Raw genomic sequence first — 17,312 nt, forward strand, 5'->3', positions numbered from 1 at the left:
TATCTGCTTTTGGATGTGATAAAAATACCATCGACTTGTACACTTCGCTTGTCACACTCAGCAGCTTTGTGGTCAATAATGCCACATGAAAAGCAAAAGTCAAGAAGTCTCTCATAAGTGAGGAAGAGCTTCTCAATCTCCCTGGTCTCTTCAAAGCAAACATGTATGCCTCTTTTTAGAGGCTTAGTAATATCTACGAGAATTCTCAGCCGCATCTTGTTATCCCGCAAATCAATGTCTTTAAGTTCTTCTATAAGCGAGCCATAGTCTCTAGCGCACCTCTCGTTCATCGCAGTCAGTGGTACATTTTGAAGTTGTTTGTCACTGTCTTATGTGCAGATAAATTTGAACTTTTTGCTATCATTACCCTGCATCATTGGTTACCATATGAATTTGATGGTTGGTAATAAACTAATATTTTATATGGTATCATGCATATGTACTCACCAATAAATTATGTCCTATGCTTCTCAATGAGACCTCAATTGCTTCTTGCATCATGCTTGCCATTTGTTTATTTTTGAACTTAACTACCATTCACATAGTGGTTTTCGGAAGTGAAAGCTATGGAATTATATTAATTTCATTGAGAAACTTATTCTTTTATTCGGTTCGTTTTGAGCCAAACTCATGGTTGTCGTTGGATGAAGGGTGAAAATGACAAGCCAATTTTGTTAATAATTGTTTAAGTAATTTGCTTATGGACAATTAACAATCCAAGCTCGGATAGCTGATTAATTAGTAGCTTGAACCATATTGATTTCATTGTACCGGGTGGACCAAACTCCTTTAAATCAAATCCGAAAATGTTAGTTGTGAAATTCTGCGAAATTTGCATGAAACCCCAAAAGTACAATTTTTTTTAACTAGAAAGCCACATATAATCGGGAGGTTTTTACCAGAAATCGCATGATGTTAGATGAACAGTAGTTTGAGAATTTTTATTGTTAAATTATGGTTAAAGCTACCTTGTTTCTATATATAGATATAGTTCTAATTAGATTTGTATTCTAAAATCCTATCTGGCAGGGTCTAATTATTCCCAAAAGACTCACTAAATCCTACTGGGATATAATGTATGGATTTATATATTTTCATATCTAAGGGAAGACCTATTGTATAGCGATACGCCAATGGCAGGGTTTTCTCAGGTTTGGACTTCATAAAAAATTTTCAGGTTATCATATACAAGGTTACTGAATGGAGCCTCTAATGTAATGTATGTTTCAGGAGTATCTCGCATCCTTTCAGTTAATTTTGGGTTTAGTTAATTACATTTCAATAAGAAGCATGAGGTGGGATTAGACACCTTACCCGTTCCAGTCAATTGGACATCAGCCTAGTCCATCTCCCCTTACGAACTTAACCAGCACAAAGGCCTATTGTTTACTGGGCTTTTTTGCTTTTTTTTTGTCGAGCTATTGAGGGACAGAGCCAACTTGCTACGTAAAGGCTTGAGCCACGAGTCACATTGAATGAAGGCCCAGCAAAGCCCTTGTCTACTTCTTTTTCTCAGTTATCAATTCTTCTTGGGTTAGACCACCGGCCTTGATGAATTCAAAAGAGGATTAAAAAAACAATTTATACAGAATGTTACAAAATATATCAACACGTAAAATAATGAGATGGTGATCAAGAAGACAATTACCGTAGGCATACATAAACCTAGCTCTTAGGTGTTATAGATTTAGAATATGTGTTCGCGTGATTATACGTGTATATTAAGTTATTAACCCACTGTGATAACAAAATATGGAAACTTTATGATCTAGTTTACTGGTGTAAAGATCAACATGAACACGATATTATGTTTCTGCGGACTAAGATTATCCTCATAGCATACACAGAAAAAATCTAATAAATTTACAGAATAAAAAATGAACGTTACGTATTTTCGACTTTGATTTGTATAGTCAGTAACTGTTTAGTTTTTAATTGTTCTTTTTTTTTATGGAGAATGAATTATATGAAAGAGAATGTTGGCTACAATCAAAAGCTAAAAGATCGATGTCCAACAACATGCGAAGCATCTTCAAGCCATGAAGAAGAATCACTCACACAAGTTGTCATCCTTGCTAGTGCATGTGCTACCCTTACTAGTACAAAATAGGGCAGTCCAAAATTTGGACAAATAAAGATAGCCCAAACGGTTTAAACCGTTTGGAACAAATGTCCCAAATGGTTAAACCCGTTTGGAAGTTTAAAAAAACCCATACGGTGAACCCAAACGGTTTTAACCGTTTGGGATAATATATCCCAAACGGTTACAACCGTTTGGGAGTTTTGATTGGTGAATTCATTTCCCCCCGTTATTTTCCCTATTCTCCCCAACCCACGAAATTTTCCCCCACTCTTCCCGAAATTTCGCCCAAAACGTCCCCAGCCCTCGAATCTTCCCCGTCGAAACGTCCCCAGCCCTCGATTCTTCCCCGTCGAAGTGCGATTGCTGACGCCGGCCAACGCGCCCCTATTCCACCGCCCTCATCTTTGCCGGATCTCTTTCTGGTGAGTATGTATGTTTCCTTCAAGTACGCATCACTCTCTCGAGCCTCTGACTTCTTCCATCACCAATCACGATTTGCTGCATTTTTGTACAAGCATTATGACTTATGAGGAATTATCGTCATCGATCGTCCATTTGAATGTGAATGCAAACAATAAATATTAAAATTTTATTAAATATTGTAGTTCTTATGGTTAGATATCTGATATTAATATTGTTTAAGTTTTGGGTTCTTCTTTGGCTGCTTCTATCAAAGATCTAAAATTAAGTAAACTAATACATGCTGATGTATTTTGTCATGTCTATTCTATGCAACAGTTTTTATGACAATAGAAATTAAATTAACTAATAATAGTTGCCATCAGCGCTCCACTAAGTTTTCTCTGGCTGATGTTACTTTGATTAAAAAATTATGTCTAACTAATACAATGCTGACCTTAAATGGCAGGTAATTATATACATGTAGGGGGGTATCACCATCTAATAAATATTACTTGATTCAGTTTATGAACATTGCTTGATAATATTATCTAGAAGGCATTTTTTATATGTTGGTTTCATCACTAGCTAGCTATGAATATCTGTCTTTTAGTTAAACTATTATATCTTTATAGCCTAACAGAAGAAGCATGCATATAGTTTCCGGATCAGTATGCAGTGACATTTTAATTTGTTTTGCAATAATTCTATATTATTAAATTATAAAACCAAGGATTGTGAGTCTCTAATGTGCTATTGTTTCCATATAGCCTAATAGAAGAAGCCTGTATGATGAGTTAATTATTAGTTATCATCTCTAATTTTTTATAATCAATTCGCATCACCGGAGATGGTTATTACAGTCTAGAAATAATATAAGCATCTAAAATCCACTAATGAACTTTTTTGATTTATCGACTAATGTGCTATTGTTTCCATGTTACAATTTTTGGTTTTCTGAAAGATTATGAGTCTCTATCCAAAGCAATAAAATACAGTTGCACAGGAAAAAAAAGTTGAAGTCTTTGAGGCAAGCATTTCAGTTCTTTGCTATTCAAAGAATCCAAATGTTTGTTGAGCTGGTGATTCATGCATCAAGCTAGGTTCAATCTTATTTTCTTTTTTATAGTGTGTGTATTACATTGGACATCATACTGATTCAACCTCAGATCTCACCTTTCTTCAAACACATTGATGCATGAATCTACGTATTAGGATAGCTGGTTCTGAATGAATACTAAAGCACATAGTGTTAGCTGATCAGAAATTTCATGTGTCTTGTAGAAGCTAGAAGCGACTGTTGTTTTCCGCTAGACACATCTTAAGTTATGAGTTACATTAATACCTCATGATTTAAGTATTATTTACATATTTTCTATTTTATTTAATAAGATTAACATGTTTAAACTTTTTGGCTTCTAATTGTAACCCTATATTCAAAGCAAAGTCACGATCATGCTTAGTTGATTCCCTAAATCCATGTTTTTACAAGTCATTACTGATAAATCATTTTATTTAGGTTAGCATGGCCTGTAACTACATCAGAGATAAGGATTGGATGTACGTGGGTCGTGCAGAACGCATGCAATCTATTTTCGTTAATGGAGTTAGTGCTTTCATGGACTTTGTACGTAGACACGATATGGTTCGACATGGAAGGCTCATTTGTCCATGTAAATTATGCGCGAATAGGTTGCATCAATTGGAGGAAGAAGTAGAACTTCACATTGTGAAGAATGGTTTTGTTAACGATTATAAAATTTGGGTATATCATGGACAAATTGAAGGTCTCAGTGATGCAGATGAAGAAGAACAAGAAGAAGACAACTTATTTCTTGATGAGGAAATGGAGGAAATGGTTGAGGTAGCTCTTGGTAACACTAACCCTGCTGAAGATCCTCCTTTCGGAGGAGGACATCGTGAAGACAATTATGACAAATACATGAATGATGCTAGGAGGCCCATTTATGAGAATGCAAAACACTCTACGCTATCATGGTTTGTCCATCTATTCCAGATTAAATGTCTAAATAAATGGAGCAACTAGTCATTTACGATGCTCCTCAAGTTTCTTAAAGATTTTATGCCTCCGGGGAACCATGTGCCTGATAGCTGGTACGAAGCTCAAAAGATAATGTCTAATCTGGGTCTGAAGTATGAGATGATACACGCATGTCCCAATGATTGTATAATTTATTGGAAAGAAAATTCAGATAATACGGAGTGTCCTACTTGCGGAGAGGCTAGATATAAGGAGAAAGTACATGGTCAAAAGAAGATATACCTATCAAGTTAGTACGATACTTTCCCATTACACAGAGGCTGCAGAGGCTATTCAAGTGTAAGAAGACAGCAGTGGCGATGACTTGGCATCACCGTGCACGTCCAAGTGAAAATGGACGAATGAGTCATCCTAGAGATACGCCTGCATGGAAGGATTTTGACAGTAGGCACCCAACATTTAGTCAGGAACCTCGTAATATCAGGCTGGGATTGGCTAGTGATGGCTTTTGCCCCTTCAGCTTTAAGGGCAATCCCCACAGCACATGGCCCATTGTGATGATGATTTATAACCTCTCACCGTGGTTGGCTATGGACCAATCATATTTCATGATGCCTCTTCTTATTGATGGTCCAAAGTCACCGGGAAACAATATTGACGTCTATCTTCGACTTCTTATCGAAGAGTTAAAGTCTTTATTCATTGATGGTGTGGATACATACGATGCAGACACGGGGACAAACTTCACCATGCGTGTAGCCTTAATGTGGACAATCAATGATTTTCCTGCGTATGGAATGCTATCTGGTTTGTCTGTACATGGTTACACTGCATGTCCTTACTGTCATCTCCAGACGCATGTTGGATGAAAATCATTCGTACAGAGATGACATCATCCACTTTGATGATACTAAAGAGAATCGCCCGCGTCCAGAACCATTATCCGGAGAGGATATACTTGCTCAGTGGAATGGTAAAAACAATGTGACTTTCGGAAAAGTAAAGGGAAGGCAAGAAACACCACAGGGATGGAACAAGAAAAGTATCTTCTTCGAACTACCCTACTGGAAGACAAATAAAGTGCGACACAATCTAGATGTCATGCATATTGAGAAGGGAGTATCTGAGCACATACTTAACTTATTTCTCTATAAAGATGGAAAATCAAAAGATAACCTTAAAGCTCGAAGGGATCTGCAGGCGTGGAACATTAGAAAAGAGTTGCATCCTATACCGAAGGCATACAATCCTGATCAATTTGTACTCCCCAATGCTGCGTATCATATGTCACTAGATGAAAAGAAAAAGTTTCTTCAGGTGTTACATGAGTTGAAGGTTCCTACGGGGTTTTCATGATCATTTAGTAAGAAGATAAAGATTGTTAAAGGCAAGATCGAAGGGTTGAAGAGTCATGATCACTATATTATTATGGAGCATCTTCTTCCACTCTCTCTCAGAACTTCTCTCCCTAAATCAGTCGGTTTAGTGATCAATGATTTTTGCAGATTCTTTCGGGAATTGTGTGCTAAAAACATCGAGGATGATAAGTTGAAGAAGCTAGAGGCTGAAATTCCCTTAATTTTGTGCAAGCTTGAGCGGATTTTTCCACCATCATTCTTTGATATCATTATACACCTGACTGTTCATCTTGCAACCGAGGCTAGGCTTGCCGGACTAGTACAATATCGATGGATGTACCCCATCGAAAGGTACCTTTAGTTTTATAGTTAACGTAATCGATATATTTTTATTTTACATCTTGGATGTGGTGATTTAGTGTAAGCTTTTGTAGGTACTTTCTCACTCTGAAAAATTATATTCGCAATAGAAATCGACCAGAGGGTTCTATTAAGGAAGGTTATCTGCTAGAGGAAGTAACCACTTTTTGTTCCCGTTATCTGGATGAAGACATTGAGACAAAACTCAACAGACCTCTTGTGATTCATGACGGACCATCAAAAAAGCCAGATTATAATAGAATGAATCTCGCATTTATCAACAAGATTCATCGCTTTATCCTTCTCAATATCGAATGCCTTGTATAATAGAATGAATCTCGCATTTATCAACAAGATTCATCGCTTTATCCTTCTCAATATCGAATGCCTTTGAGAAGTTAGAGAGTATGTCTATTTTACATAATGCTATATATGTTTACTACACTCAAATATACTTCTCACATTACCTACTATTTTTTGACATTAGAATACACAAGGATAAAATACGTGCAATGCATAGTAATTGGAATGAGGCACGAGTTGAAACACATCATCAGGACAATTTTTGCAATTGGTTTAAACATTATGTAAGATTTCTATTTTCTTATTTTTTGACTTATTCATTCAACTTAATCTAACATCTTTATGTAATTGTCATATTGACCTTTTTGCCAGAGCCGATTACCGAGTGTAGAATCGATATTAGATAAGGAACTTGGATATTTGGCTACACTTCTAGGTGCTGAAGTTAAATACTATAAAGGATTCGGTGTTGGAGGTTACAAGTTTGAAATCAAGTCTATAGAAGAATCTCGAACCACCCAAAATAGTGGAATTGCAACCGTAGGCACTAATGACGAGATATACTATGGTCTCTTCAAAGCAAACATGTATGCCTCTTTTTAGAGGCTTAGTAATATCTACGAGAATTCTCAGCCGCATCTTGTTATCCTGCAAATCAATCTCTTTAAGTTCTTCTATAAGCGAGCCATAGTCTCTAGCGCACCTCTCGTTCATCGCAGTTAGTGGTACATTTTGAAGTTGTTTGTCACTATCTTATGTGCAGATAAATTTGAACTTTTTGCTATCATTACCCTGCATCATTGGTTACCATATGAATTTGATGGTTGCTAATAAACTAATATTTTATATGGTATCATGCATATGTACTCACCAATAAATTATGTCCTATGCTTCTCAAGGAGACCTCAATTGCTTCTTGCATCATGCTTGCCATTTGTTTATTTTTGAACTTAACTACCATTCACATAGTGGTTTTCGGAAGTGAAAGCTATGGAATTATATTAATTTCATTGAGAAACTTATTCTTTTATTCGGTTCGTTTTGAGCCAAACTCATGGTTGTCGTTGGATGAAGGGTGAAAATGACAAGCCGATTTTGTTAATATTTGTTTAAGTAATTTGCTTATAGACAATTAACAATCCAAGCTCGGATAGCTGATTAATTAGTAGCTTGAACCATATTGATTTCATTGTACCGGACAATTAACAATCCAAGCTCGGATAGCTGATTAATTAGTAGCTTGAACCATATTGATTTCATTGTACCGGGTGGACCAAACTCCTTTAAATCAAATCCCATTAATTAGTAGCTTGAACCATATTGATTTCATTGTACCGGGTGGACCAAACTCCTTTAAATCAAATCCCAAAATGTTAGTTGTGAAATTCTGCGAAATTTGCATGAAATCCCAAAAGTACAATTTTTTTAAACTAGAAAGCCGCATATAATCGGGATGTTTTTACCATAAATCGCATGATGTTAGATGAACAGTAGTTTGAGAAGTTTTATTGTTAAATTATGGTTAAAGCTACCTTGTTTCTATAGATATAGTTCTAATTAGATTTGTATTCTAAAATCCTATCTGGCAGGGTCTAATTATTCCCAAAAGACTCACTAAGGGAAGACCTATTGTATAGCGATACGCCAATGGCAGGGTTTTCTCAGGTTTGGACTTTATAAAATTTTCAGGTTATCATATACAAGGTTACTGAATAGAGCCTCTAATGTAATGTATGTTTAAGAGCATCTCCAACGTTACTTCAAAAAGCCATTTTGACGCCAAAAGAACACCAAAACTGTCTCCAACCTAGCGCCAAAACCTGTGCTATTTTGGGGCACTGCTACAATATTGCGCCAGAAATGGCGCAACACTGTAGATATGGAGTTTTTTCCTTTTCCCAATTTTCCCTTAAAATTGGCTATAACAAATCAAATATTCTAACCATATCCCATTTCATCCATCATATTTTCTATTTGGTGTAAAATTTGGTGTAATGGGTTGGAGATAAAATAGTGATTTGGTGTAAAAACTACACCAACTTGGTGTTAAAACTACATCATTTTGGGTTTTTGGGTTGGAGATGCTCTAAGGAGTATCTCGCATCCTTTCAGTTAATTTTGGGTTTAGTTAATTACATTCCAATAAGAAGCATGAGGTGGGGTTAGACAGTAAATACATATATGGGTCAAATAGGTTTGGCCTTGTGACACCTTACCCGTTCCAGTCAATTGGACATCAAAGGCCTATTGTTTACTGGGCTTTTCATTTGAGCTATTGAGGGAGAGAGTTGGTGTTACAGAGTCAAAGATTGTGCAGGCCTGCTTCGATCCTAGGACAATGTGCAGCGCTAAGCCGGTAGCCAACTTGCTAGGTATAGGCCTGAGCCACGAGTCACATTGAAGGCCCAGCAAAGCCCTCGTCTACTTTTTTTTTTCTCAGTTATTAATTCTTCTTGGGTTGGACTACTGTTAGCCCTTGATGAATTCTAAAGAGGATTAAAAAAACTATTTATACAGAATGTTACAAAATATATCAACACGTAAGATAATGAGATGGAGGTCAAGAAGACAATTACCGTAGGCATACATAAACCTCTTAGGTGTTATAGATTTAGAATATGTGTTCGCGTGATTATATGTACGTGTATATTAAGTTATTAACCCACTGTGATAACATGATATGAAACTTTATGATCTAGTTTACTGGTGTAAAGATCAACATGAACACGATATTATGTTTCTGCGGACTAAGATTATCCTCATAGCATACACATAGAAAAAATCTAATAAATTTACAGAATAAAAAATGAATGTTAAGTATTTTCGACTTTGATTTGTATAGTCAGTTTTAGTTTTTAATTGTTCTTTTTTTTTATGGAGAATGAATTATATGAAAGAGAATGTTGGCTACAATCAAAAGCTAAAAGATGTCCAACAACATGCGAAGCATCTTCAAGCCATGAAGAAGAATCACTCACACAAGTTGTCATCCTTGCTAGTGCATGTGCTACCCTCTTGCATGTTCTAGATAGTTCATGATAACAAAAAGAACTCTCTAAAATCTACGTAGACAAGACCAATGTAGAAATTGTATTCGCTAGCATCGTGGATAGATGCCACAATGGTAAGAGAGTCCAGTTCTAGCTCAATGTTTCGAAATCCTACTTCATATGCAGATATCTGCGGCCTCACGAGCAGCCAAAACTTCACATAGTGATCGATGTGTCATTAACCCGAATCATCTTCTTCGAAAGGCCTGTCATGAACTCACCTCTCGCATTTCTCACTAGTACTGCACTTGCACCATAATAAGCTTGATCATGAAACATTGCGCTATCTATATATATTTAGTTCGTAACTATCATTGCTTGGCAGTGTCCACCTCACGGCATGTGGTTGTGAGCTATTTGGACTCCAAAATATTTTGTATTCCTCCGTTCTGTGGTCAATGTCATCCTTCACAATACTTATAGCTCCCTCCTAATCTTCCCATGGTAAAGTTATATTATCTTCTTTCCACAGCAACCAAAGCATATAAGACAATAAAATGCTTTGGTTTTCCTCCATCTTCTCAAACCAATCATCTAGCTAGCCAAGCTTTAGTAGAGCCTCCTTTCTGTGATTTTACTGTCCACTCCAAACCGAGTCTCCTAGCACCGCCACACAAAGTGGACACTCGAGATTCTCGAGTCGAGAAGAGCATGGCGTTGGTCCTCACCTTCCTTAACACAAGCTTCACAAATGTCATTTGTTCGAACATCATGCTTGATTAAATTTTTTTTTACAAGAAGAAAATAATTTGCAGCACTCAAAAAAAAAATTCACACTATATCCGGAATATTTAATCTCCAAAGGGTCTTCCAAAAGCCTGAGTGACCACTCTCAGTGGACTGTACTCCGTGTTGCTCCTCCAATAACATCACCATTATATACACAGTTTAATTTCACTAAAAAATTCTATGGGGATTATAGTGTCACATTAGTTTGTTAGACCTGTTTCTTATACGCTAAGGGATTCTCATGATAGCCTTTACCTCATGAGATAAGAGAATTTATTAAAAGTGTATGTAGCTTCCATGATTGAGATATCGATCTCAATAAGTTCACTAACCAAATATGGGCTATTTTGATCAAGCTATAGGCTTGAATGTAAATGGGATAGGTATGCAAGGATCTTCCTAAGTCTTTGTTGATTGTCCTTTACCTATACGGCTTCGTTATCCTTCCTTTAATAAATTTCTGCCCGTCAGCAAGCTTCGCCATACTATTGATGGTGAGTGCCTCATCCTAGCCTCCATGAAGCTCCCTCATCGAAAGTATTTGTTTTTTAACAGTAAATAACACAAGGATGATTGGTTTGTCATGAGTCATCAAACTTGGTTTGTAAAAAGAGTGAGCTTAAATAGTCGTATGTCCCTTATAAAGCCAAGTCAACAAACTGCTTTTGATTGACAAAGTTTCTCCCATGTACACTAATGCATCTTCATCTTTTAGTTATACCCTCCGTGCTACACCTCTAAAATCTCGCCATCATTGAATTTAGTGTATTACACAGAGATCAAGGAATCTAAAACACACTCATCGAATAGGAAAATTCGGTCGACTGTCCACTGTGAATTTTCCTTGATCTAGGGTTTGATTTGGGTGGAGGAAAATTCGGTGTTGGAAGCTTGGATTTTGGAGATGTAGGTTTCGGTGGAGATATCGTTGCAATGTTGGAAGATCAAGGAAACTTCACACTGGTTCAGGATTCTATAGCAGTTCGAAGACCCATGAGAGACATATGGTTGCCAGCACGGTATACAGATACAGTGGTTGCTTATGCACTTCCGATGGAGAGTGTCGATGAGATGGTTCCTACTACTTTCAGAGAGGCTGAATAATGTTCAGAGGCTGATATGTGGCAGGTTGCTATGCAAGAGAAGATGGAGTCTCTTTACAAGAATGACACATGGGAGCTTGTGGAGCTTCCAAAAGGACGGAAGGTGATCGGTTGCAAATGGGTGTATACCAAAAAGGAGGGCATTCAAGGCACTCCCGTGGGATTTAAAACTAGGTTAGTAGTGAAGGGTTATTCACAGGAAGAATGTATTGATTACAATAAGGTCTTTTCTCCGGTGGTAAAGCACTCTTCTATTCGAATCTTACTAGCTTTGGTGACGCAGTATAGATTAGAATTGGATCAATTGGATGTAAAAATAGTATTTTTTTCATGGTGATCTTGATAAAGAAATTTATATGACTCAGCCATTAGGGTTTCGAGCTGCAGGGAAGGAAAAGTTGGTGTGTAGATTAAAGAAGTCGCTATATAGGTTGAAGCAATCTCCAAGATAATGGTATAGGTGATTCGATGGGTTTATGCTTGGCAAGTCATACATAAGGAGCCAGTTTAATCCTTGCGTGTACTATCGCAAGCTTCATGGAGGTGCGTACATTTATTTATTGCTTTATATTGATGACATGTTGGCTTCTTCCATTTTCAGACCCGTCATAAATAAATTGAAGATACAGCTTTCTAGTGAGTTTGAAATGAAGGATTTGGATGAAGCAAAGCGTATTTTTGGGATGGAGATCGATAGAGACAAAGATAAAGGCAGAATTTGTTTAATACGGTGGCTTATTTGAAAAATGTGTTACACAGTGGCTTTCAGCTGATCTTTCACCGAAGTCAGTTGAAGATAGAGAGTTGATGTCGAAGACTCCTTATGCAAGCACATTGGGAAGTTTAATGTATGCAATGATATGTACAAGGCCATATCTATCACATGCACTTAGCATGGTTTTACGATACATGCACGACCCGGGTCCGGGTCATTGGGATGCTGTGAGGTGGATATTGAGGTACATTCAAGTACTCTCAATGTTGGTTTGATGTTTGAGCGGGACACTAGTGGTGGGCAGTTATGCATTAGATATATAGATTCGGACTATGCTAGAGATTCGGATAAGCGCCGATCAATGATGGGGTATTGTTCACTTTGACCCGTGCTTCAGTATGTTAGAGATGAACCTTGCAATATACAATTGCTTTATCGACAACAGAGACAGAATATATGACGATTACAAAGGCTGTTAAGGAGGCAATTTTGGCTTCGATGACTTTTGGAGGACCTTAGTGTTTCGTAGCGGTCTGTCACTAATCATTGTGATAGCATGAGTGCTATCTATTTGACGAAGAATCAAGTGTTCTATGCGAGAACAAAGCACATCGACGTTCGCTATGACTTTGTCCGTGATGTTCTTGAAGATGGGGTTGTGAAGCTTGTGAAGGTCCACACAAAAGACAATCCAGCAGATATGCTCACGAAGGTGGTCCCTAGCAACAAGTTTGATCACTGTAGAAATTTATAACATATTTGTGCTTGTTGAGGCCTGTTGAGGCCATTTGGATGAACTACAGATGGCTTAATCTCTTGGGAGAGGGGGTACGTAGGCAACCATATTGGTGCAACCGGATTTGTGAGATAACGCATTGGTTCTCTTGTTGGTGTCGTCTCAATTTTGGGGAACACTTCGTTGAGGTGGAGAATTGTTGAAAAAGGTGAAGAATTGTTGAAAAATGCGTGGAACAGGAAAAACACTGGTCAGTTGACTGATAGAAATCATCAGCCAACCGATACGTGCACACTGCAGGAACGAAAAAATTCACACTGGATAGTTGACTGATGAAACCATATTAGTCGACCGATGAAGACTTACCGGTCAACTGATGACTTCCTATCAGTTGATCGATAGCGAGCAAAACGGATATATCTGTTTCCCAATCTGTTTTGGTTTAGAGTTTTATATATATATAAGGAACGTTTTGTTAGGGGTTTTTTTTCCAGAGAGAAGGTTATTATCAGAGTTTTTTGAGCACTCTGAGAGGGAGATTCTTTGAGGGTGAGTAAGATCTTATTGGTTAGGGTTATTGTGATTGTTTGAGAGTTGTTACCCATTGTATTTCTCCTCCATATAGTAAAAGCTCCACATCCTCTCCCCGTTAACGTAGATAACTTGTTGAACCACGTATATCTCTGTATTTGTGATTGATTTTGGCTGTTCTATTATGGATTGTGCTCGTGATGTTCTTCGTTCGTTGCTTGTCGACTCGTTGTGGTTTGAATCCACTTCCGCTTTGCACAACATATCTATCATAGCTGGCTCTGCTACAAGTTTTGATGTATTACATATCAAGTTCAACAAGACCCAGGATTCAAGAAGATGATTGATGTGATAGGATGAATAATCTTAAAATTTAGTATTTTTTGACATATTATTTGTGCAACAAAAATAATATGAATGATCTGTGATGCTCTTCGATTCAATGTTTTTCAATTTCTGACCTTATATTCTTGGCAGACACTATAAAAAGATGTCAGAAACTATTTTGACCATGGTTAACTTGCGATTTAAGGTGATTAATTAAGAACAAAAGCAGAATAGATGTAATATATCAATTTAATAAAACTATAAAGAGAAAGGAGCCTATAGTAGATACTGATGATTAAGAAAAATCTAAAAGTAATCACTTTTGTTATTTATGATCGATCATTTGATATTGATGATGTTGTTGTCAATCGAATTAAACCTGGATGAATAAATAGATGAATGCTTCAGAAATCTTGTGTGATCAAATACCTGTGAGATAGAAGGAAAATTCTATAAAATAGTATAAGACAAAATGTGTTTTATGGATAAGAATGATTGGCAATTTAAAAAAATATATGTGCAAAAAATGAGTGTAACACAAATGAGGTTGTTATGATGATATTGCCGGTATACACTAAAATATGGATAAGAACTAAGTGTGTCCATAACAGGTTAGGGGTTACTCCTATTGAGAATAAAATAAGAGGGAATCAAGTGAGATGGTTCAACCATATATAATGGAAGTCTTAATGCATAGATTAGGGAAAAAAATGATAATATTACTATTAGTGGAGGCAAATAGATCTAGATTTAAATATAAAAAGAACTTAATTAGAAGTAATTAAGAAAGATGTGATAATAATTAACTTTACGGAGGAAATAACTTAAAATAGAATTGAATAGAAGAATATGATTTAAGTAGCGAGTGTTGGATTTAATCTAATAAATCTATTTGTGGGTACATATGATTAATCAATGTGTATTGTTATCCTTCAGGATAACCCACTAAAGTGATCAATTAATTTGGGTTAATGGGTGTTTAAATAAGTCATGGGGTTATATGTGCAGATACCAGGTTGTAATTATGATTTGATGAGGGGCCAAATTGCAAATGTACAACATCTATAAATAAGGGGTTATGGTCCCTAATCTAGGGTTACATTCTCTAATTCTCTTCACCCCCATCTAGAGAGAAATTTGGTTAGAGAAACCCTAAGATTAGAAGATCCAAAACACATCTCAAGTTTAATCTATGGATTCAGGTATAAGCTTCCGCTCTTTTCTTTTGATTCTTGTAAATCTCTTTGAATTAATCATGGCTTTATGGTTTAGATCTCAAGTTTTTATAAGTTTTAACAAGTGGTATCAGAGCCACCTTGATTTGTTCTAAGAGATTAAGATTAAAATTAGGGTTTTTGATCTTAATTATTTTTGGATTCAGTTTTTGTTCACGGATAAATAGTAACGGCTGTTGAAATTTTTTTTTCAGATGAATAGTAATGTATTTTTTTGGATAAACAGTAAATAAAAATCACCAGTGAACAATAATTTTTTTTTATTTTTTTAGATTTTTCTTTGATTTTTCTTGGATCTGGATCAAGAAAACTTTTTTTTTCGATTCTGGATCTGATTTTGAAATAAAATCGAGAAATTTTTGTATCTCTTGTTTGTTTGGTCGTCGGTTCACGTGCTTCTTGCCGGCAAAGTGTCGCTGGCGGCCTCGCTCTCGACTCCGATGGCGACGACGACGTTAGGAAACCCTAGGGTTTCGACTTTGGGTGCGGGAATAATGACGGCGGCGGTTTCAGATTGAAACCCTAAGGGTTCGTGCGTGAAAACGTGGCGAAAATTAAGGAGGTGGTTACCTCAGAATTTGGCGAGGCTTGAAAGCTTCAAACGAACTTCGCGTTCATTCTCAGGTGAGCCACGCGCTCAATTTAACCGAACTTCGCGTTCGTTCTCAAGTGAGCCTCGCGCTCAAATCAAACGAACCTCGCATTCGTTCTAAGGTGAGCCTCGCGCTCAGTTCTAAGATGAGCCTCGCGCTCAGTTCTAAGGTGAGCCTCACGCTCAATTTAAATGAACTTTGCGTTCGTTCTAAGGTGAGCCTCGCGCTCAATTTAAACGAACTTCGCGTTCGTTCTAAGGTGAGCCTCGCGCTCAGTTCTAAGGTGAGCCTCGCGCTCAGTTCTTAGGTGAGCCTCGCGCTCAATTTAAGTCGAACCTCGCGTTCGTTCTCAGGCGAGCCTCACGCTCGATTCAAACGAACCTCGCGTTCGTTCTCAAGTTGAACCCTGCGTTCATTTTCAGTCGAACCTCAAGTTGAACCCTGCGTTCATTTTCAGTCGAACCTCACGTTCATTTTTCAAACGAACCTCGCGTTCGTTCTCAAGTTGAACATCACATTCATTTTCAGACGAACCTTGCGTTCGTGCTTAAGTGAGTCTCGTACTCAATACAGACGAACCTCGCGTTCGAAGTCAAGCGAACTTCGTGTTCACTATGGTTAAGCCTCGGCTTCTCATATTAAATTATGGGTCTACTTTGGTATACTTAATTTATTCAATTAAGTTATGGGCCCTAATTAAGCTGTGAGACCCCAATTAAGTTTTTGGAAATTCAGTTGATTTAAATTAATTAATTTAAATCTAATTCGGTTTTTAATCAATTATTTAATTCAAATATTATGACACTAAGGTATTAAGGTTGTCTCTCACTCCAATTGATTAATTGAAACAAGAAGTTGCCAAAGTAACCTCTCTTGTGTAGATTGTTCATGAGGAATGTGAGATGTTTGTGTGTATGCTTTCGTGTAAATATTTAATCGGCCCAAAGGAAGGTTAATATTTATTTAGACTGTATACACATCTGCGATGATAAGCGTGTGACAATTATAAGGTTTACATGTGAATAATGAATCGATCCAAAGATAGTTTCATTATTTGACATGAGTTATTGTCAATGTTTGATCATTGCAACAAGGTATCACTTACAAGTTAATATTACTGTCCAAAGACTTGATATTAATGTTGTGCCGGTATCTTGGATGGGGATTGTCATTATTTGAATTTTATTGATTATGGTTATTGATGTGAGCATTCTTTTGTTTTATTTCAGCTAATGCATCTGCTGCAACAATTTCTGCTAACATCAACTCAATTCCCATGCTAAATGGGACAAACTTCAAGGTTTGGAAAGAGAACATATTAATTGTTCTTGGCTGCATGGATCTTGACTATGCATTAAGAACTGAACAACCCCAACCTCTCAATGCGGATAGCACTCCTGATGCAAAGAAGGAGCATGAGAAGTGGGAGCGTTCAAATCGCATGAGTCTTATGATCATTAAGCGCGGCGTTCCGGAAGCCTTCAGGGGCATAGAATCCGAAGGGATTACTAAGGCTAAAGATTTCCTTACCGAAATTGAGAAGCGTTTTGCGAAAAACGATAAGGTAGAAACAAGCACGCTCTTAGCTCGCTTGATTTCAATGAAGTATAAGGGCAAAGGAAATATCAGGGAGTGTATTATGGAAATGTCTCATATTGCTTCAAAGCTTAAGGCACTTAAACTCGATCTTTGTGATGAGTTATTGGTACATCTGGTTTTGTTATCTCTTCCTGCACAATTCAATTAGTTTAAGGTCAGTTATAACTGCCAAAAAGAGAAATGGACTCT

General features: G+C 37.0%; 1 protein-coding gene across 1 annotated transcript; it reads left to right on the plus strand.

The window, feature by feature from the left end:
- Positions 2,338 to 5,921, plus strand: LOC109845380. Its single transcript, XM_020414631.1, has 2 exons — positions 2,338 to 2,505; positions 4,002 to 5,921. The coding sequence occupies exon 2, from the start codon at positions 4,008 to 4,010 to the stop codon at positions 4,527 to 4,529; it is 522 nt and encodes a 173-aa protein (XP_020270220.1). The 5' UTR covers positions 2,338 to 2,505; positions 4,002 to 4,007; the 3' UTR covers positions 4,530 to 5,921.

The sequence above is a fragment of the Asparagus officinalis genome, chromosome 6 (genome assembly GCF_001876935.1).
Source record: "Asparagus officinalis chromosome 6, Aspof.V1, whole genome shotgun sequence".
Lineage (NCBI taxonomy): Eukaryota > Viridiplantae > Streptophyta > Magnoliopsida > Asparagales > Asparagaceae > Asparagus > Asparagus officinalis.